This window comes from Heliangelus exortis, chromosome 1 (genome assembly GCF_036169615.1).
Source record: "Heliangelus exortis chromosome 1, bHelExo1.hap1, whole genome shotgun sequence".
NCBI lineage: Eukaryota > Metazoa > Chordata > Aves > Apodiformes > Trochilidae > Heliangelus > Heliangelus exortis.
The window spans coordinates 92,985,971-93,007,777 of NC_092422.1; the positions used below are offsets into that span (position 1 = coordinate 92,985,971).

The 21,807-nt window shown below is 41.0% G+C and overlaps 1 protein-coding gene across 7 annotated transcripts in view; it reads left to right on the forward strand.

The window, feature by feature from the left end:
* GRIK1 (glutamate ionotropic receptor kainate type subunit 1) overlaps positions 1-21,807 on the forward strand; it is a 169,386-nt gene that overhangs the window by 142,653 nt on the left and 4,926 nt on the right. For 5 of the 7 annotated variants that reach the window (XR_011728066.1, XM_071754868.1, XM_071754879.1 and 2 more), the window contains 3 exons: positions 3,173-3,390; positions 10,950-11,172; positions 15,217-15,467. Coding sequence is in view for 6 of the 7 variants with exons in the window: in XM_071754868.1 (XP_071610969.1) it covers positions 3,173-3,390; positions 10,950-11,172; positions 15,217-15,467 (692 nt within the window). In the remaining variant the exon portion in view is untranslated. Of the gene's footprint in view, positions 1-3,172; positions 3,391-10,949; positions 11,173-15,216; positions 15,468-17,875; positions 18,040-21,807 lie in introns of all 7 variants that reach the window. The other 2 variants (XM_071754898.1, XM_071754912.1) reach the window with 1 other exon arrangement.

Genomic DNA, 21,807 nt, shown 5'->3' on the forward strand with positions numbered 1-21,807 from the left:
TCCACATACAGTTTATTCTTCCCTCTTTAACAGATACGAGTAGCAATTAAAATTATCTTGGAGCATTTTTTCCTAGATATGGTTGAGAGTAAAGTTTGTATTGTATCTAAGATGCACGTTCTTTTATTGGTGCACTATGTATCGACAGGATAAAGAGCTTCCTCATAGATGTTGAAGGAGTTTGGATGAAGGAAGAGATGCTCTGTTTTGCCCTTTTTTTTGCTTTGTTTTGTTTTCTTTCCAATTTATCAATAAAGCACAGGCTGAGGTTTTACAGTATCAGGCAGGTGTGTGTACTTAACTGTGGTTGCCCTTTGTGTGAAAGTGCCCCAGGATTTTGTGTTTTGATGTACTGCCTTTTTTGGAGTTTACCATCATCCACAGCAAACTGTGGGATGCAGTGTCTGCTCGTTACCACTACCTTGGGTACATGACAGTCAGCCCCAACCAGACTCTGCTTGTCTTTCAAGAAGATTAAAAACAAAGAGAAAGAAAGAAAGACAGACAGACAGAAAGAAAGAAAAAACATTTGTAAGGCAACACAAATGTTTCCATGTGCAAACTTGTGGTGCGTGTGATTGTAAGTGCATCATCGTTAATGTGAAGAGTTTGAACATGATGTGAATGGTTGTGAAACTCTGCATCTAGCATTACAGTCTTTCTTGTTGGCAGCAGCTGCTTGTTATGCTTGATTGGAAGCCACTTGTTATTAAATTTTAAAATGTGATGATCAGACTTTCTCTTTTCTACAGAGCGTGAGCAAAGTCTGGATCAGGATTGGCTGTCATGTCTGCCATAAAAAGGCACTAGAGAGACTTCAGCAAGTATTGTCTCTGACCCTGAGTCTTGCTAGCAACACTTTTATTTAGATGTTTCTTCCCCTGTTTTTCCCCTGAAAGTCTCGGATGTGTTATGCATAATCTGAAAGCATCCAAACAGGGCACATTTCATCCAATCCATTCAGAGAAACTATCACTTTCAGAAAGGCAAGCTATCTACCAGAGCTCCAGTTCAACTAGGTGATGGGTCAGACCAGAACTATCTCATTAAGGAGAGCACTTAAGAAGTAGTCAGTGAGCATGGAGCATATATTAATGCTTTTTGCTGGAATCAAGGCCCTTGAAAAGGTGAACATTGAAATAATCATGGGAGTGATCAAAAGAGAGACTGGGACTGCTTGGTTCAGCAGGTAGCAGAGAGTGCTTAGCACCTCACAAAAAAAAAACCCTGTATCTCACTGCATAATTAATAGATTCTGGCATCTTGAGCTTAATTGAACTGAATGCATTCTGTTGGTTTTTTGCAAACAACTTTTTGCTGGAGGAAATCACAGGAGATCTGGCATTTCACCCCACAGATTCAGCACACAGAACTTCTCTGCCTACTCTCTTGTGCTGCCATAAGGCTGAAGTGGCAGATTTTATGGTTACTTGTTAAGATATCTGGAAGGTATCTGGCTATAATACATTACTGTAATGTACATCAGGGTCCAAGTGTAGAGATCATATTTGTACAGGTGTCTAAGTTTAAAAAAATACTACCTTCAGGATGACCTAATTCAGCATTCCTAGAAGCCGGTTTTTGCAGGTCAACCTCAACTTAGAAATAAACATGCACTTTTCCTGAGCTCAACAATACAAAAAAAAAAAAAAAAAAAAAAAAAAAGAAATTTAGTTGTACTGAAAAAAAATTAATATACGAAGCAAGAAAGTACAACTGACCACAAATATAAATCCACATAGAGCTACAGCTCTTGAAAGATGTACCTTTGAACTTCAAAATTTCAAGTGACATTTTTTTCCTTTAGACTGCTAGCTTAATTTGAAATCCATGCAGCACCAGGGCTGTAAAGGCAAGAATCTGCTCTTGCAGTTTGGCAATTCTGTCAGTCTACTCAAACCCTTGGGCTATGCTTAGCTTTGACCTTTAAGAGACATGCCTATATGTTTACAAAGCTAAGTTGAATCTGTTTACTGGTTGCTTGGAAAGTTTTTGCCCTTTTGGTTTTTACCCCAAAAGTTACATTCAGAGTTTTTGCAAAGTCTGAAAATTTTCTCTGCAATATATTTAAGTGTCTTACAGAAACCATTAAATAGATGGAGAGAGATAATATGTCAACACATTTTTTCAGTAATAGAAAAATATTTGTCATATCAAAAGCTTTTCATGCTGAGAATTCACAGCACTTACTTTCTTAAGTCCATCCTTCATCAACAAAATAATTATGCCTAACTTCAAAGTCAGTATTCAAGTGGCTTTCTAAGTGTTTTCCTGAACCACATCCTTGAATCCCACAAAATGAGCAAAGTTCAGTGAGGAAACCTCTAGAAAAAAAAACAGCACAAAACTTGCATCAGATTGCTTGGAAATACAAATAGTTGTGTGGCTTAAAGACAGTTTGCTTGAGTTGTTTATATGCCATTTTAATGCACTTAAACACCTGCCTGTGCTGTTCTGTGTGGTTTCCTGACAGTGGCAGACCACTTCGATACTTGTGGGTGGTGATATTCAGGCTGATCTGCTAAAACCTTTTCAGCATCAATGACTGTCAAACGCTCTGTCCAAAACTTTTCATTGCCCTGTAGATCCAAAGGATACATCCATTTATCCTCTGTTTTTTCAAGTATAAACCACACATTTGTAATAAGATGTGTTCTGGGTTTTGAGCTTGGGTTCACACAGCCAGTGTGTTCATTGGAACCATATTGATTGCCCTGTTTCTGCTTTGGTACATCGATAGGATGCAGGGGGCAGGTTTCTCTTGTAAAGTATTTCTGTCAGGTAGCTTGTAAGCAGAATAGCATTCTGCTAAAGATCTCTGATTAAAAGATTGATCACCATATTCTGTCAGAAAGGGATTTAGGAAATGGAGAAAAACACTAGCATAGCTTGCTGGGGATGTGAAAGGTTAATAGCACAATGAACATTAGCTCAGAGATGCGCTGGGGCTTAGACCCAAGGATAATTCCATTTGTCATGTATCATGGCATACATCCCCTTCCCAGTGTGTTACCATTATAAATGTTAGCTATGCATCTGTGCGATTATTGTTTAAATCATTTTATCATACTACAGCTCATAAAAGCATTCTGTGCCTAAAACAGTCTGTGGTGTCAGAAAAGGCATCTTTCAGCATCATTTTAATATGATTGTTTTGATGATATTGTAACAGGATCAGAGCTGATGCCCAAAGCTCTTTCCACCAGAATAGTTGGAGGAATATGGTGGTTTTTCACCTTAATCATAATCTCATCCTATACTGCCAACCTGGCTGCCTTCCTGACCGTGGAGAGGATGGAATCCCCCATTGATTCAGCAGACGATTTGGCAAAGCAAACCAAGATAGAATACGGGGCTGTTAGAGATGGATCCACGATGACCTTCTTCAAGGTAAGATGGCACCAGCCAGCTCTGTGCGATCAGACCCTGATGATAAATGGTGAGGAGGAATTACAACACTTGGAAGGATTAAAGTAGTAGGTAAATACGTTGTTTTCCCAAATCCATAGAGGAAACATGGCCTCTCTCCAGGGTGGCAGACAAATCTCTTCTCAGCCTCCCCCAACTTCCCAGCTGCCCTTACACAAGATATGGGACTCTAGAACTTGAAGGCCAGGCAGATGAGGATGTAGGTGAAGATCTATCCAGGATGTTGCCTAATGTGAGTCAGTCAGGCTCACAAATTATGACTGAGTCTGTTTAAAAAAAAGGAGGGTAATTGTTGTGGGCAATTCCCTTCCGAAGGGAACAGAGGGACCAGTATGCTGACTGGACCCTCCCCACAGGGTACTCTGTTGCCTCCCTGGGGTCCAGGTTAGAGACATTACCAGGAAACTCCCTGGGCTGGTTCTGCCCTCTGATTGTTACCTGGTATTGGTAATGCAGATTGGCAGTAAAGAAGTTGCAGGAAGAAGTCTAAAAGTGATCAAAAGTGACTTTACAGTGCTGGCATGGTTGGTTGAAGGTTCAGGAGCACAGGTAGTGTCCTCAATCCCTTCAGTGGCAGGGAAGAATACTGAAAGGAACAGGAAAACACATTCGATTAACACACGGCTGAGAGGCTGATGTCGTTGGCAGAATGACAATTGTTTGTTTTGGTTTGTTTTGTTCTTTTATCATGGGAGGTTTACATGGCACCGAGCCCCCTGGCAAGAGATGGAGTTCAGCTGTCTCAAAGGGGGAAATGGATTCTAGCTTATGAGTTGGCAGGGCTCATTGAGAGGGCTTTACACTAGGTTTGAAGGGGGAAGGGAATAAAAGTGGGCCCACTAGAGATGATCCTGGAATTGGCATGTGAAAGCTCTGGGTGAAACCGATAGACGAGCTCAAGTGCATCTGCACAAATACTTGCAGCGTGGACAACAAACAGGAAGAACTGGAAGTCACTGTTTGGCAGGACACCTTGTGATGCAGATGCCATCACAGAAACATGGTGAGATGACTCTTACTGTTGCGGCGAGCCTTCTCTCTGGGGGCTACGGCTCTTCTTCAGGAGCTCTCTTCGCCGTCCCTCTCCTCAGGCATCTTCATCTCTTGTCTTCCTTCTCTTCTGACTCATTCTGCTTCTGGGAGCATGCCTTTTATCTTGCCCTTCAGCCCCACCCATTTCCGGCTGGGGCAGGCCCTAATTAGTGGGCACACCTGGGCTTAAGCTCCCAGTTCATTATTGGTGACACCTGAGGACCTGTGGTTCTCTCTACACTTATGACTGGAGTGTTGCAATGGATGGCTATAAGTTCTGCAGAAGGGAGGAAGGAGAGGAAGGAGAGGCTGTGGGGTGGCTCTATATATTTAGGTAGTGTTTTGATTGTATGGTTGTACAGAGCGCAATGATTGTGACAATAAGGTCAAGTGCTTATGGGTGAGGATAAGGGGGAAAGCCAACAAGGCAGATATCCTGTTGGGAGTCTGTTACAGGCTACCCAACCAGGATGAAAAGTCACATGAAGCATTTTACAAGCAGAAGTCTCACCATTGCTAGACCTTGTTCTAGAAGGAAACTTCAATTTTTCAGATATCTGCTGGAAATAAAACATAGCAGAGACGAAGCAGTCTAGGAGGTGCCTGGAGGGTGTGGAAGATAACTTCCTGGCATAGCTGGCAAGTGAGCCTTGTTTACAAGCAGTGAAGGACTTTTGGGAGATATGGTAGTCTGAGGCCAACTTGTTCTTGACCAACTTGTTCTTGTGACCGCAGTAGGCCATGATAGAGTTCTCAATTCTTGGCAAAGTAAGGAGGGTGGGCAGCTACCAGTCCACTACCATGGACTTCTGGAAGGCAGATTTTGGCCTCTCCAACATGGTGGAGGGAAGGGATACCATCCAGAGGGACCTTGAGAGGCAGGAGGGGTGGGCCCATGCCAATGGGGCAGTGACTGGATGGAGAGCAGCCCTGAGGAAAAGGACTTGGGAGTGATGGGGGATGAGAAGTTCAACATGAGCCATCAGTGTACACTTGCAGCCCAGAAAAGCCAGCCAGATCCTTGGCTGCCTCGAGAGAAGTGTGGCCAGCAGGTCCAGGGAAGTGATTCTCCCCTTCTACTCTGCTTCCGTGAGACCCCCCTGGAGTACTGCATCCAGTTCTGGAGCCCCTCTTACAGGAGGGACATGGATGTGCTGGAGTGTGTCCAGAAAAGGGCCACGAGGATGATCAGAGGGCTGGAGCAACTCTCCTATGGAGACAGACTGAGTTGGGGTTATTCAGTCTGGAGAGGAGAACGCTCCAAGGAGACCTTATTGTAGCCTTTCACTATCAGAAGGGGGCCTACAAGAAAGCTTTGTGATGTCAGGTAGTGATGGGACCAGGGGGAATGGATTCAAACAAGAGGATTAGAGGTAGATTTAGATTGGACGTTAGGAAGAAGTGGGCTGTCCTGATGCACTGTGTTCAGTTTTGGGCCCCTCACTACAAGAAGGACATTGAGTTGCTGGAGTGAGTTCAGAGAAAAACAACAAAGCTGGTGAAGGGTGTAGAGCAGAGCTTTTATGAGGAGCAGCTGAAAGAATTTGGATTGTTTAGTCTAGAGAAGAGGAAGCTGTTTAAAAGGCTGTTTAAGAGCTGTTTAAGGCTCTTTAAAATTACCTGAAAGGAAGTCGTAGTGAGGTGGGGGTTAGTCTTTTCTCCCATGTAACCAGTGATAGGATGAGAGAAAATTGACTTGCGTTGGTCTGTGGGAGGTTCAGATTGGATATTAGGAAAAATTACTTACAGAAGCAGTGGCCATGAAGTAGAACAGGCTTCTCAGAGAAGTGGTGGAGTCACAATCCCTGGAGGTGTTCAAAAAACATCTGGGCACAGCACTTGAGGACATGGTTTAGTTGACTAATGGTGTTGGGCTGATGATTGAACTTGATGATCTTATAGGGCTTTTCCAACTTCAATGATTCTATCATTCCAGTTTACTTCAGCAATATTAATGTAAAAGATGTGAGATTTTTTGCCAATACATATGGAGAAACAATATGATGCTGTACTGCTCTGAGAGGCAAGCCCATGCTTTTGATGGGAGAATCTGAAGGGAACCAGAGCATGGATGTGAGGACATTCTCCTCCAGGTCATTTCTCAGGGCAGGATCTCAGCTTCTTACAGCAACTTGGCTAACATAGCTTCTGAAGGTCACATTTGTACCATAAAAATACTGCTGGCAGTGAACATGCAAGGTTGCTTGACCCTTTTAAAAAATTGTCCATAGTCAGTATTACACAAACTATTAATATATGGGCTGTATACACACATGAATACGTTTGTAAGCAAAAGAACATCTTTTGTGGGTACTTACTTTGTAGATAACAGCATCCTTTTTTTTTCCTTTTTTTGCCCTCCCGTCCGCCACTATTGGTATTACTTACCTACAAAATGGGTTAGTATCATAAAATGTCAACAGAAAAGCCAGGAAGATATAAATATAAGACGTATGTGCAAAAATCCTGTGTCAATTATAATTAATTAGCAGCTTCATTGGTAATCTCAGCAGGGAAGTTAAGCACTGGATGAACTAGTACTATGATTTCCATGGTAGACTGTAGGAATGGTGTTCATAGATAATGAAATATGCCTTTGAAGAGGATGAGGCATCAAGGGGAAGCACTATGTGGGGTAAAATAATATTGGTGCCACGCAATTGTGAAGGAGTGAGCATTTTCAGCCCCCAGTGCTGAGAGCCCAAGCCCCTGCTGCTCTGGCCTGAGGTTTAACCACAAACCCTTCAGCCTCCACTCAAGGCAAAGTGCTTCCACACACAGACAAAAAGGATCATGGCTAAAGTATTTGGGTCATCTCTCAAAATGAATAATGCTCATCAAGGATGTTTCAATCATGTAAGAGATCTGATGGCCCGATGGTCCCAATGGAGCAGGCAAGGGTGGATTGCCCTTGTGGTGACTCTCGTGGCTGAACAGAAATGTTTCTGTGCTGAAAGAAATGCACAAACTGCAGCATTTTTCAGACACTCATTATTAGTCAGCTCTTGAAATGATGAGCAGACATTTCCATTATGGTATGCTGGGAAATGCATCTGGAGATATTCCTGGAAATTGCATAAGGCAAGTGTTGGACTCTCATCAGGAGCATCGGGCAGTAGGACCTTCACCTTCTGAAGGCCCTGGGTCTAAGAGCTCTTCACTTCCCAGTCACTGTCATTGCTATTCTGAAGTCATAATCAGTGTCAGAAAGAAATCTTCAAAACCTGTGTCTTCCATGGTTTTTCAGGGGAAACAGCTTTTTAATTTCAGCATGAGAAGTTCAGAACACACTTCTAGAGCTGTTCTAATGTTACATGGTTTGTTTGTTGGTGGGTTTGTTTGTTGGTTTTTTTTTGCACCATTAATCCCCAAGTTAAAAATTTGCAGTCATAAAAGAATGTAAACCTTTAAAAATGTTTCACACAAGGTGATTAAATATTTATATGCTCTTCATGCTATCTTACTTGTGCCTGAAATACACGTGTACACAAACACAGATGAAATTACACTGGTTTTTTTGTGTAGAATGGAGATGGATTCTCTGGCAGAGTGAGGGTGACATAGTGAAAGATGCATGAAAATTACAATTTATCACACTTGTAAACCAGTGAGACACACACAGAGTTATATAAAAGGTGTTATTATTTTTATTATGGAAGCCCTTCAAGATCCTTACAAAATTCAGATTTCTTTACACTGTCAAAAACTTTAAAAAAAAAAACAAAAACAATCAAGGTGGAGGTCTCTGTACAATAAAAAGAACAGATACTCATGTATGCAAAAAGAATACTGTGTGCTCTATGGGGGCATGACTTTGCCTCTTGACTGTAAACTACTGCATATACTTCTTAAGCAAAGTAAACACACGTACACACACACCAGTGAGCATAGGGCTGGGTGGCACTAAGGAAGGGTCATTATTTCAGGTGCTTCCTGTGTTGCAAGGGTTGATTTATCAACAATGGGCTATGCCCAGTACTTAAACCAAGAACTGCCAAGAGAAACAACAGAGTCTTTCAAACCACTTTTTTAAAGGAAACCCATGATACTCTGGGTGTTCCTTGCTGTGGAGGAGAGAGGAACAAGGGAGTGCCTGTCATGTAGCACACAGATGCAAAGACCAGATGAGTTTGATTTTCAGGACTGTAAGAGACAAATAGGCAAAAGAACTACTGAAAATATCACGTGCAGAAGAGCTTTGGCTTAGGACTTTGTGCTTAAAAGTAGCTGGAGGGAGGCCCTGGAAGACAATGTTACACAATGAACCTACTAGATGGGATGCAGGTTGGGAACCATGTGAGGAAAGCAAGGTACTTCCACTGTTTTTCTGAAAATTCTATTTGTATTTATTCCATTTTGTATACTTTTTATTTAGTCTTACTTATAATGCATATACTAACAGTTGCATTTTTCCACTTATTTTGAATGCCTTACACTAGTAACCCTTCTGTAATTGTGTCCCTTGAAAAGCTATTGCTAAAGAGGTTGTCTTTATATAGTAGACAATAAAGTATTGTCTACTATATTTTCAAGAAAGTTTCTACAGTGACCATATCTTTGAGCCAGGTAGTGGGGGAAATGAAAACAAAACCAGTTGAAATTAGCTGTGGGGAAAAACAGAGTTCTGACTTTGAATGTACCTCAGAGACAGATTCTTCCCTGTAAACATGTCTTAATTCTGGCCATATGAGTTGAAAATACCTAGAACATAGGGCATGGACAGGTAAGGAGTGCTCCAGAGAGGGCATGCAGCTTTAGGCAGGTGAAGCCACAAGATCTCAGGCGGTGTTCACCATCTGTGTGCATGTCCAAATTTGAGAAAAGCTCAGCTGAAGGCAAGATGTTTCACATCCACAAATCATGACACAGACATATTTCTCCAGACTGCTGTCCTGTTCTGTGTCCAACCTGCCTATAAATCTTCCACTGCTTGCCTGCCCCTTTGTGATAATAGATCTTACTCTCATGTTGCAGTTGTCTCCAAGTCCTGCCTTCTGATGAGAAGACATTTACACTGAAATCGATGAGAATTCAAAGGCCAGAATTTGGCATAGCATCTATCCTGAAAAAAAAATGGGAGCTGGCAAGTCAAGATCTTTCTCTCAAGCTCATATGAATAAGAGATACATTCTTCCAATAAATTCAATATTAGACTCAACCTACTGCATAAAGTTATCATTTAAAAAGCTGTTCCCAACTGAGCAGTAAAAATGGTTTCTACTAGTAAAGAGCCACTTAACCATCTTCAGAGTTTAGAGGTATCTTGTGGCTTGCCAAACTTAGGTGGAATTTAGGTGGCATTCAGAGATATTGAATTTACAGTGTATTAACAAAGAAAGCCTAAAGCTTCTCACAGGAATCCCCCGGGTAGATTAAGTGTTTAAGTAGTGAGGATATACTGTCCTAGAACCAGAGGAACATATGTGTATGGAGTGCCTTCAGTTCATATTTATATTAAAAACTCTGTGTGTGCTTGGCTTGTGCTAAGCTGCATCAACAGCAATTGTTGGCTTTGCCATCTTGAGATAAAATAATTTCTTTTGGCAGTTTCGAGTGGTCTAGCTGTCTGTAGGCCCACCTTGATATTTAATCCAAGAGAAACATGTTGTCCTCCGTGTTGTTTGAGACCATACCAGGATTATAGAGGCATAATCATGTTAGTTATCTGCGAGCACTTGAAAGTTTTTTGTTTGTAAGTAACACATCTTGAGGTAGGCAGGCAGTTGTCAGGCACAAGGTGCTGACACATCTCTAAGAAGGCTCTGTTTTTCTTTTCTTATCTTCCAAGTGTGAACAAGGGGACCCAGGCATTCCTGCTCCCTGCAGAGTGCCTGGGGCTCCTCTGGCACAGGGAAAAGAGTTGGATGGAAGGGATGTTCAAGACTGTATGGAGGTAGCTGGGACTTCTGGCCCTGTACAGCTGGACATTGACACAGGGCATGTGCATGTTTGCCTCCTGGAAAATTCTCCCTGAACTTGAGTGGGAGAAAGATGAAGTTCTTTAGTTGGATTGAAATGGAAAACAGAAAGCTGAAGTTTGCTTAGAAGCTGCTTTGGGTTTCTGTCTCAAGTTTTATCCTTGGAATACATGACTTTTAGGCAAGTGATATCAGTATCATCAGGCTTTTGGGATAGCACATTTTCCCTGACAGGCAGAAGCACAGCTTCTGAGTGTAACTGTTTCAGGCTGTACTAGTATTGCTGGGCCATGTGCTGTAATCCCTGTACCAGCATTAGCCTAAAAAACTTCAAAGCACATCACAGTCATGCCAGCAATTAAATCCTTGGCACTCCAAAGGAAGGAGAAAAGGGAATCCTCAGCATAAAGCACAGTAGTAGAGAAAGCCTGTGGGAAGGGAAACCCTGCTCCCATTTACCTTTCATTCAGGATGTGCCATCGGTGTCACACTCAACAAAAGGCTGAGGTGTATTTTACAAGCGTGCTTTGGGTGCTGGTGTGATTCTGTGCCCTTCTTTTCCCTCTTTAGAAATCCAAAATATCAACCTATGAGAAGATGTGGGCATTCATGAGCAGCAGGCAGACAGCACTGATGAAGAACAACGATGAGGGAATCCAACGTGTGCTGACGACAGACTACGCCCTGCTGATGGAGTCAACCAGCATAGAGTACGTGACCCAGAGAAACTGCAACCTCACCCAGATCGGGGGGCTTATCGATTCCAAAGGCTACGGCGTGGGAACCCCGATTGGTAAGATGCTTTCCAGCACAGGTCTTGTAGAGCACAGCCCGCAATGTCCTCTTCAGAAATTTAAAAGGCCATTTTTAATTATGCCCCAGGCTTTTAGAAACCTTTCTCTTCAAAGCAGCCGTAAGCGACACATAAGAAAAGTGGGAAGCAATTGCAAGGTTCTGCACTGCATCCTGTATTTCCATGTTTAGACCTAGGCAGAGTCCAAAAACTCACAGTTGCTGAACTCTTTTCCATGTTTTTTTAGCATATCCACTGTTCTTTTCAAGATTTTCTAATTGCAGAGAATTAGAAAAAGTGTCAGGATTTTTTGTGCTGGTTCCTTGCCAATAATCAGCACTGGGCAGTCAGATATTTTTCCTGTATAATATACTTCTCCATACTGCTCTCATATGCATTTACAATGCCATGCTCAGTTAGTACTGATGCAATTTTATTGTCTTCAGGGGAATTATACAAGACAAAATCAGTTTACACAGATAAAATAGGTGAAATATTTGGTCCATCTGTTGCTTGGTAGGCCAGATATAAATAAGGAAAAAATACCACTGCACTTTGAACTGTGGTTATGCATTTTACTGAGTACCTCAGACAGATTGTTAGGTAGATAACATTTAAAGTATATTTTTCCACTGGCTATGTAAGAACAGACATCTTACCCTGAGGACAAGGATACAAAAGCTAAAATCCCAAATAAAAACAAATGTATAGCAAGAGTTTCACTGCAGCTATAAAGCTACCACACTTCAAACCAAGAACAATGAAGGAATAATTGGAACAGATGGTAATCTTCAGAGAGGGTGCATACATTGGAAATACAGCTGGGAAATATATTTATAAGATGTTTCCTGTATGATAAATGTGCCTTTATTTTTTTCTTAAGGAAAAGCCAGCAAGATTCAGGGGACTAGATAATTCCAAGCACTATAGAATAATTCAGTGTGATTGGGCCTCCCAAATTTTTATAAATGTTTGGTTTCATAAACATGATAACCCGTGGAGATTCCTGTATTATTCAGATGGACCTCAAAGTCTCATAGCTTTCAAAATTATTGATAGCAGAAGCTGCATCAAAATAACCCCCTCAGAAAAGAAAACAAAACCCAACATCTGCCCAAAAAATAAAACAAAACATAAGACTTGTCTTTGAGCCTTAACACCAAAGTTTCAGCAGCTCTTAGCTGGTCTGCATTCCTTCCTTGAGGAGAATTCACAATATTGTTGGGGTTTGCAACAGCAAAATTACACCTCACACTCAAAAATTTCCAGTGAATGAGATGAATATCATCACCATTTGTTTCACCATTTCAAAGAAATAGAAAGAAGATTTTTTCAAAGTTCTTTTATGAATCCAGGAAATGTGTTATTTTATCAGCAAGCAAAAAACTGCAAATATAGCTGTCTTCCTGTGACTTTGTGCTGAGTTAGGTGAAAGGATGTTTAAGCATGTCAGCAAACATATCTATTTATTTTTATTATGGACCCAGTGGGTCACAAATAGGAGGTTTTTCATCAGATTCTTGGCAAAGACCATTATTAAGGAAAAGTATGCAGCGATGCTTGGTGGTGAACTTAATGTGCTCTGGAAGTACTGCTTTAGCAAAAGCACCTCTAAGCAAAATGTGTACAAAATGTCACCTTGGGACAAATCTGGTTGAAGAAGCAACCTTAATACAGGTGTCAGGATAGGTATAAATTCTAGGATCACTGCCAAGGCCAATGCTAGTACTTCTAAACACTAAAGCACACCTGGGAGACTGCTAAGAAAGTAGATAGAGGCATTTCTTGGTCTAGGAAGTAGGTTGTTAATAGCTCAGAGACCACAAATAATATGCTGAATATTCAAAGAGATGTTGAGGTGGTTTTGTGTGGGGGTTTAGTGCTCAACAATAAAACATCTCCAATCCAACACTTCAGGCACACTTGACAAACTTTAAAGCAGGCGTAGAAATATAGATGTACCTGTTATACTCAAGATGAATTGTGATAATCCTGATGGCAACATAAACATCACAAGAGAAAATGAACAGCCCCACAAATCCTGTATTGTTACTCAGGCTGCTTCACTTTGCCCAGCAGCTGTGTCCTTTCAGACAAGGGAAAATAGATGAGTCCTGCAATCTAACAGACTCCAGCTATCAGAGCAACAAAACTCTCCTAAAGAAGAAATGATTCTGCTCTTGCTTTCAAGAGGCATTGCTGTTTTCAGTGGTAATAATTCACTTCTTTATGTAAAGACAGTTTGGGAGGTGTTTCTATTTTCTTTTCCGTTGTGCTTTTTTTGGTTTTTTTTTTCATCATCTATTCTTACAACAAGCATATTTTCCTTTCAAAGCTGGCTACCCCAAGCAGGGGCTGATGATTGCTGGCTTCCCAGATGGACTTTGTATAGTCTGACACATGTCTCTTGGCATCTGTGGTCACAGCATGTCCTAGTGCTGGCAGTAAGATACAATGAAAAGCAGCTGACTGTTGGCGCAGTAAATGAAGAACTTTATGTTTTCCACACTGGTTCTCCTCAGACAATGCTGTGGGCTAAAGGAAATAAAAAGCCAAGCAGGGAACTTGTATTCAGAGTACAATTATTTTTAATAGTGTCCTGCATAGCAATATAAGAAAGAAAACCGAAGCTGTGATGCCAAGTTTCCCGGGCTATTTAGATGCATAAAGACACAGAAGTGCTGCCTAGGGGGATTTTCTAGAGTATGTGTCTATCGGAACCACTCTACCACTGCAATTCTGACACACATTCTGCCTTAAGTTTTGTTTACCTTGATTGGATTGAGAATTGAAGCTGCTTTATTTTGCAGAAAAATGTGACTTTTGGTGAAATAACAGCTAAAGAAAATAGTCTTATTAATGTGCTGAAGGAAAGGATGAATGGTACTTAGCTACGTGGACAAAGGACTGGCAACACAGTTTCAGCCCAGACACTGAATATTTTGAAATTTAAAAAGCTCAGCATGGGAGGTTTTTGGGAACCAAACAGCCTTTCTTATACCCCTCTCATAAAATCCTTGCTCCATAAAGGAAAGTCTCTCTCACGATGCCAAAACCAACTCCCCACTGCCTATTAAAATTAATAACAGGATTGCTGCTGTTGTCATTGATCACTTCAGCTTCTGGCAACATGGGAAAAGATGATTGGTACCAATTTCCTTTAGCTAGATGCTGCTTCAGAAGTGGGGTGAGGGGCGAGCCTCTCCTTTGTCCACCTCTAGGGCTATGAACTTGGGCTTCTGCAGGAGCACAAGCTGCCTGAAGGGATTTAGTAGGCAGCAGAGATTTGGGGAAATGGAGAAGCAGAGCAGATCGCATGAGAGGCAAACCTGAACATATTGAACTGCCCAGTGTGACCCTGAGACTTGCCAGATACTGTACAGGCCAATTAATGCCACTGAGCCTGAAGAAATAACATTTGGAAAGCTGTTGCCCTGTAAACAAAACACATTAAAATGGTTGCTGTTTTCAGCCCGCACTGCCAATATTTTTGCAAGTCCAGGAGAAAAGACTGGGCCATCTTGTGCTCTTAAAAGCTGTAAGGTAGCTGAAGTGGAGTTGTGGGCTTAAACAAGTATAAACAAGAAGAAAAAGTATCTGACTGACTGTGGGATTTTCTGAGACAGATACTCATTTTACATGCAGTAGGAAAAATAAACAGATGTTGAAGTAAATGGAAGAGATGCAATGCGAGAAGTCTCAAAGGATGCTGAAAGCAATATTCAGACATGATGTGGAGGAATTGCTTAGCAAGAAAACCCACTGCCAGGGCTTAAATAAACCTCAGTAGGAGACCCTAGAAATTATAATGAATTCTCAAACAAATAACCACACCAGAGGAGCCTTCTGCTTTCCAGTCCCCTGGGCAGACATCAACAGATAGTCCTCTTCCCCCTTCCAGCTGCAGAGAAACCAACATCTTCTAGCTGGACTAATGAGTCTCATGATAAGGGAGCACTTTTGCTTCATATAGCAAAAATATCTGCCCTCTCTGCCCTCACTTTGCTGCAATCAGCACTGACAGGCCTTTCTCTCACCTTGCAGGGTCCCCTTACAGAGACAAGATCACCATTGCCATCCTCCAGCTCCAGGAGGAGGGAAAGCTGCACATGATGAAGGAAAAGTGGTGGCGAGGCAATGGCTGCCCCGAGGAGGACAGCAAAGAAGCCAGTGCTCTCGGGGTGGAAAACATTGGGGGCATCTTCATTGTGCTTGCTGCAGGGCTTGTTCTTTCAGTGTTTGTAGCCATTGGTGAATTTATATATAAATCAAGGAAAAACAGCGATATTGAGCAGGTGAGTCATCCATTTCCAGATTGCATATGTTTCTGGGAGGCTGAGGTTTGTGGATGTGGAGGGGACTGCATTATAAGTCTCTGCTGGAGAGCAGATTTTGTGTTGCTGAACTCTCACCATGCATTGCTGGAAATAAAGACAAATAATTTATTAATAAGAACAGGGAAGTACCTCACCCACAGTCCAATTAGTGCTGTTTAGTATGGCAGTGCAGAACAAGAGCAATTAATTTTGCAAACACTTTCTGCTTTAAGACTTCAAGTATAAATTACATTGGAAAAGAGTAAAGCACAACTCGATTTTATTTTTTATGTATAGCATTAGTGTAAGCTCTTTGAGTAACAACAGGAATATACTTCCAAATCCCCAAGGATAATATTCCTCTTGCTGTAGAAGGCATTTTTGTCACAGCCAGGGGTTTACACACTGTGCTGAAGCATGCACTTCAAAGCAGGGAGGCCTACTGAAAGGTGATGGATGCCACAGTAAAGTAAGATTATGGAGCCAAAGAAATTCTGGTTATAGCTCCACTGAAGTGTAATGAGTAATGTAAAAGGGCAGAGGAAAAACAAAGGAAATGCTGTACATAAATCATTCCTTGAGTATTACAGCGGTTTGTGAAATAGAATCAATCATTAAATTAGAGTGTAAACATCCATTTACCAAAACACCAGCAGCTGTAATAGAAACATGGCACAAGCAGCAACTCAGAGTGTATTCATGAAGTTGTCTGACAGCACTCTTACTCTGCTTGCCTTCTCTTGTGCTGGTTTTGTCCTGGAGGTGTCCTAGAATCTGCTGTGGCCCTGTTTGGCTCATTTTCTGTGACTGCTCTCATACTGTTTTCTTCAACAGGGCTTACCATAAGGTCAAGGGTTGCATTTCAGGGCAACTCTTAATAGGTGGTCGCTGAGGCATTCACCAAGAGAGGGGTTCATATCACCTGACTTCAGCTTTCTAGACACAAGGCATCTACTTCTAAGCAAGCTGATTAAGCTCAATTTGCATTTTTAGATGGGAAAAGCAGAAGCTTTTCCATGAGCTGTCCATCCTCTTCATTCAAGGTGTAGCCCTGCAAAGATGATAACATAAATGCCAGAAATTACTGTCAAGAAAAATAACCTTAATGAAGGCAGCAGGAGTGAGTGGGAGGAGGAGAACATATTGAACTTGGTCTCAGAGGTGCTGTTCGCGCTGTGTACAGTAGTGGTGCTGGGACATGAGAGAGGTTGACACCTTGAGTAAAAACAAGCAGCCAGGGCTGAGGGCCTCAAGAGGACAATGTCTGATTTTGGATAGGATAAATCACCTGCACCTTCTTGCTGCCAGAAGGGGGTCACTGTAATGCACCTGCTGTTCAGACAGATGAGAGGAAGTGAACTAAATCCTATCGTGCATCTTCATTTTCCAAATGGCACTTGGTGTTATTTTGTGTTCATGATGCCAAATGTCAATGTCAATGGAGTTGCCCTCATGGTATCCTGCAGGATAGGGCAGCTCCCAACCATGGAGAGATCTCCACCTGTGTCTGAGGAAGCCCTTATTAAAGGCAATGACATTGTCTCTGAACAGTAGATGCATCTCACGTTGAAGCAATTTTGTAGGCCATATTAATCAAAGTGTCCCTGTTTTGGAAAAAGTTAGAGATAAAGGGTGAGTGCATTTTACACACATTGCAGCTTTACAGTTAGTACTTTAACCCTATAAAAGAGTTTTAGCACAAAATGCATAAAGAATATATTGATATTTGTTTTATTGATGTCTCAGAAGATCTTTCGATAAATACGTTTTGAAGAGCAGTTGCAGCTACCTAAAATGTTTATTATAAATGCTAAAATGGTGCAGAAGATCCTGAAAACTCTTTGGGAATCTGGGAAAAGCAATGTGTTCCTGCGTTAAAGTAGACCTAAAACTTTATGTCATGAGGGAGTGTTAACTTACTAAGCAATATGTTGGTTGAATAACATAGTATTCAGGGATACATGCATGCATATACACGTACCATTTCTGAAACTGTCCTTCTGTTTTGCAGCAATATGTTGCTTATTATAGGCAGTCTCTTCATAATTAAATCTTTAAGTGGGTTACTGTGGCAACATCATACTTCCTCTCCAGAAGTAATTTTACAGAAAGTAGAATAGCGGAGGTTCCAGAGTTTCTTTCTGATTTCTCTTAGTTTGCTTTATTTTTATTCTGTTGAAATCAGCTTAGATGGAAAAATGCTATGCAGTGTATATTGTCACTAAGCTAATCCAAAGCATGAGTTGTACACAATCTATGACTTTTCTGTTTCCATAATCAGTGTTTCTTTTGATTTGAATAACTTTTAAATCTCATTCTCATGTTTGTTTTTAATTTTAATTCTTCAATTTATTTATTTTCTCCATTTTTCTTTTCTTGCATGCAAGGCCTTTTGTTTCTTTTATGGACTACAATGTAAGCAAACCCATCCGTCCAATTCCACCTCTGGCACCACCTTATCTACGGAGTTAGACTGTGGCAAGTTAATCCGAGAGGAGCGAGGGATTCGAACACAGCCCTCAATCCACACTGTGTAGTCAGGAAGGAAAAGGTGTGTCTGATGGAAAGCATTAAATTAAAACACTGCACGTAATGGCAAAGGTTGTACTCACCAACACACAGTAAAGACTTCAAAGTGCCTCTTGCTTCAGCAGGAGATAAGCTTATCTAATGCAAATTGACAAGGTCCTGGAAATTTGGGCAGTTTAAATGCATATCACAGGAAATAATTACACCTAGAGTGAAGACTGAGTGCAATAGGCTGCAGTAGGTTTTAAGAATTATCGCAGTCTCTATGTACAATTGTCATAATTTCATTTCATGGGGTAATTCTCCTTTTTCAGGTAAGAAAAATTATTTGCCTCCTTTTCATCTTCTACCAGACCTGAGTAAACCAATGGCACTCTCATTACTAAAAGCATGGAGAAACATTTTGCTTGGTCTCTGCTGAAGCATTCAGCAAGTGGGCCAAGCAGTTCTATATAAAACTCAGAAAATAACCTGCAGGGCTCCATCAACTTTCTGAACCCCTATTACAAGCAGACAGAGATTTTTAGCTGGCATATCTTATTCCCAGTGTCAATATTTAATGAATTTTAATTCACCCATTTAAAATTCATTAGCCAAAGCCTCCAAGTAACTATCATAGCGCAAAATCATATCTATCAGTTAAATTTTATGCCATGTAACCATTAACATTTACGAACATATTCAACAAAAGCACCCTCGGGCACTCCCAGTATATACCTCTCACAGAATAGCTGTACTGACAGGGCTTGAGCAAGTCATAATATTCAATATTATAAGGCTTTATACCATACAAAACTCTTTTACAGCAAAATCAGGATATCAATTTATATCAAGCAGCAAAGCCTTGGCATTGCTTTGCATATTTGAATACACAAGGAGACTTTTGTGGAGGAGGTTGGTGCTGGATACTTCTTGTATCCTGGAATGACACCACTTTGATTTTCTCTACTCCTCAATAGTCTGGGGACTGCTAGGGATGGAGACAATAGAGTGGATCTGTAGTTGTCACCGGAAAACATGTGACAACAATTTGAGATACACCGAATTTGTAGAAATGCCATTTTGTAGGATGTCATGAGCTGTGGCAAACAATTATGTTTTGAAAACCCAATTACCTTATATCTGTGTTTCATTATATCCCAGCTATCCATCAGCTTCACCAGTCCATTTCCCACCTCTCACACCTACTTGATATTTTCTTACCCACTGCAGTTCATCCTCATCAAACAAGTTAATGATCTGTTTTATTGAGGGGCCATTTCTGAACTCTACTGCAACTAGAAAATTTCTCCGAGTGGGTGCTTTCCCACTCAGTCACCAAAGTGCTGCAGCCCATGCTCTGCCCTCCTCTTGAATTGTTTCTCTTACATCAGACTGCTGAGAAAAGCTGGTGCATACAGTGACCTGTGTTTTCCTTCTATTCGTGTTATTATTTTTGATCAGAATTATTTATGCTGGCAGTAGGCTTAAGCACTTTTGTGGTGAAGAGATACTGCTCACAGCTCAGCTATACCAATTCTTTGCCATTGATCATCCACAGATGAGTGTTCATGCCTCACTCCAGATGCCACAAGAAATTGTCTTTCTCAAAATTGCATTTGAACTTGTTTGAATAGCACCTTGAAAGCTCTAGTTCTTCATATAATGAACCTTTTTACCAGAAAAGACCTGAATTAGCTCTTCTGTATCCCTGATTTAAGAAAGCACTTTTGTTTGCAGTTCCCTAGTAAAAGAGACTTAAAACTAATTACATTCAGCTTCTCTCAGCTCTCAGAAGAGAAGAAAAATTCCTAATGTGTTTATCTCCATTATTACTCTGCACAAGAAATCCTTCTTGCAGTTTCAACCAGTTTTCTAATCTCTTTTTAGATTAATGGGGAGTACATAAATTTTCTGCCATTTTTTGGCTTAGCATTTTCACATCAGTCAAGGAAATAGTCACGTTGTTAGTAACAGTAATAGCTTCCCCATGTCTACCTGTCCCCACAGACAACCTCATAGGCTTTGGCTTGCCTTTGGGAATTGCAAAGCACATCCTCCTTTCCCTAACAGAGCTTCATACCCAGCTACAAATAGAGTTATTAAAAAAAGTTCTTTCTCAGCAGCTATGCCAGTGGCTGTGGCACTGAACAGCCAGCATTCCACTCAAGTGCTAACAAATCCATGCTTGTAAAGAGAGTTTTTGCAAGGTTTGTCATGGCTCCAGGAAAAAGCAGGTGCCCACAGGGTAAAGGTGAGGCTTGAAGAAGGCACATAAGAGTACTCCTGCACAGACATAATAAGCTTCAAGAAGAACTGTTAAAGCAATCAAAGATTCTCCACTTATCAGCACTCTAAACTTCTGTGACTGCCCTACTTTGAAAAAAATACTCTGTTCACAAATACAGACGACCACCTTTGCATCTTCCCAACTTGCAGCCTTGCAGCTGCATCCAGGACCTAATAATTAAACTGGATCCCTTCTCAGGTGTTTGTTAGTGTGGGGACTTTGTTGTGCAATCAGCACAGAGCAAACAGCTCTGCCTGTGATGGATGAGCCACAAAAGACTCCGTCAGTTCTGGCACTATTGTACCAATAAAGCATAGCTAGAACTAGCTGGAGAGAAAAATGACTATAAACATACCCTTTTGCCAGTTTCTATTAATTTTTGTTTTGCTGTTGTTGCAAAATATTTGCTGGTCCCAAAATATTCAAATTAAGAAATGTTCGGGAAAAAAAAAAAAAACCACAAAAAAATAAATTACATCTGATTTGAGACACAGAAGCCACTTACCATGGCTTTGAATAATCTAGTCACAAGCCATTGCCAAGATGATTTTGCTGGGGTCACTGTTCCTACCTTTATATAGTGGCAGTTTCTGCTGTCATCAAGCAGTCTGCAGCCTGTTAAACAAGACTGAAAGGGGAAGGAGGGAGAAAGGATAAAACAAGAGAAGAATGAGAATAACAAAGGCAACATGAACATCATTTCAGAGAGCCAGGATGAAGGTGGATCAACAACACTGGCCTTCACTGTGGGACTAATCCAAGCACAGTGATAATGTCTCCCCCAACTAAATTTGCTTTTCCTCAAAGTACTGCCATGAAATTGTGAGTTTGTGCTGCCTCTCACAGCTCAAAGCCTTGAAGTTTCACAACTTTAGCTCTTCAAAAACAAAGGAGGAAGAGAGGAGGGAGAAGGAAGAATACTGCTATCTCAATGAGGTTCTTGCAAAATAAAATTTTTTGAGAAGTTGTCAGCTCTCCAAATTCCCCTTCTTCAGTGAACATCAGCTTGAGGCCCTCCATTTTCAAGCCGTAAGACCACATCCAAACACAAGTGTGGCCCTCTGTGCCTTTACTGAGAAGGTCAACTTGTGTTTAGATGGTTTGGAAGACCAGCAAGTAGCTTTCCTGGTTTTAATCTTGTAAGCAGGAAACAGAGGAGCAGTTTATATAAGTTAAGATATATTAGTTATAATAGTTATTAGTTTTATATATATATAGATATATGTTATAATTAGTTATTAGTTATAATAGTTATAAGCTAAAATAATCCATGGATTATTGCCATACTGTTTTGACAATCACTGTTCAATAGACTCTGACAGTTTAAAAGACTTAATTCAGTGATCTCCTCATGCAATTAGCCATCAGTGACAGAATACTCAAAGAGATTCTTAATGTGCTGCAACAGCAGCTTACTCACTAGGAGAGACTATTTTGGATATTTTTCCTTTGGTGCACTAGGCACAAACACATCATATTGCTTTCAGCAGAAGACATATGTCAATGTCCCAGATATGAGTC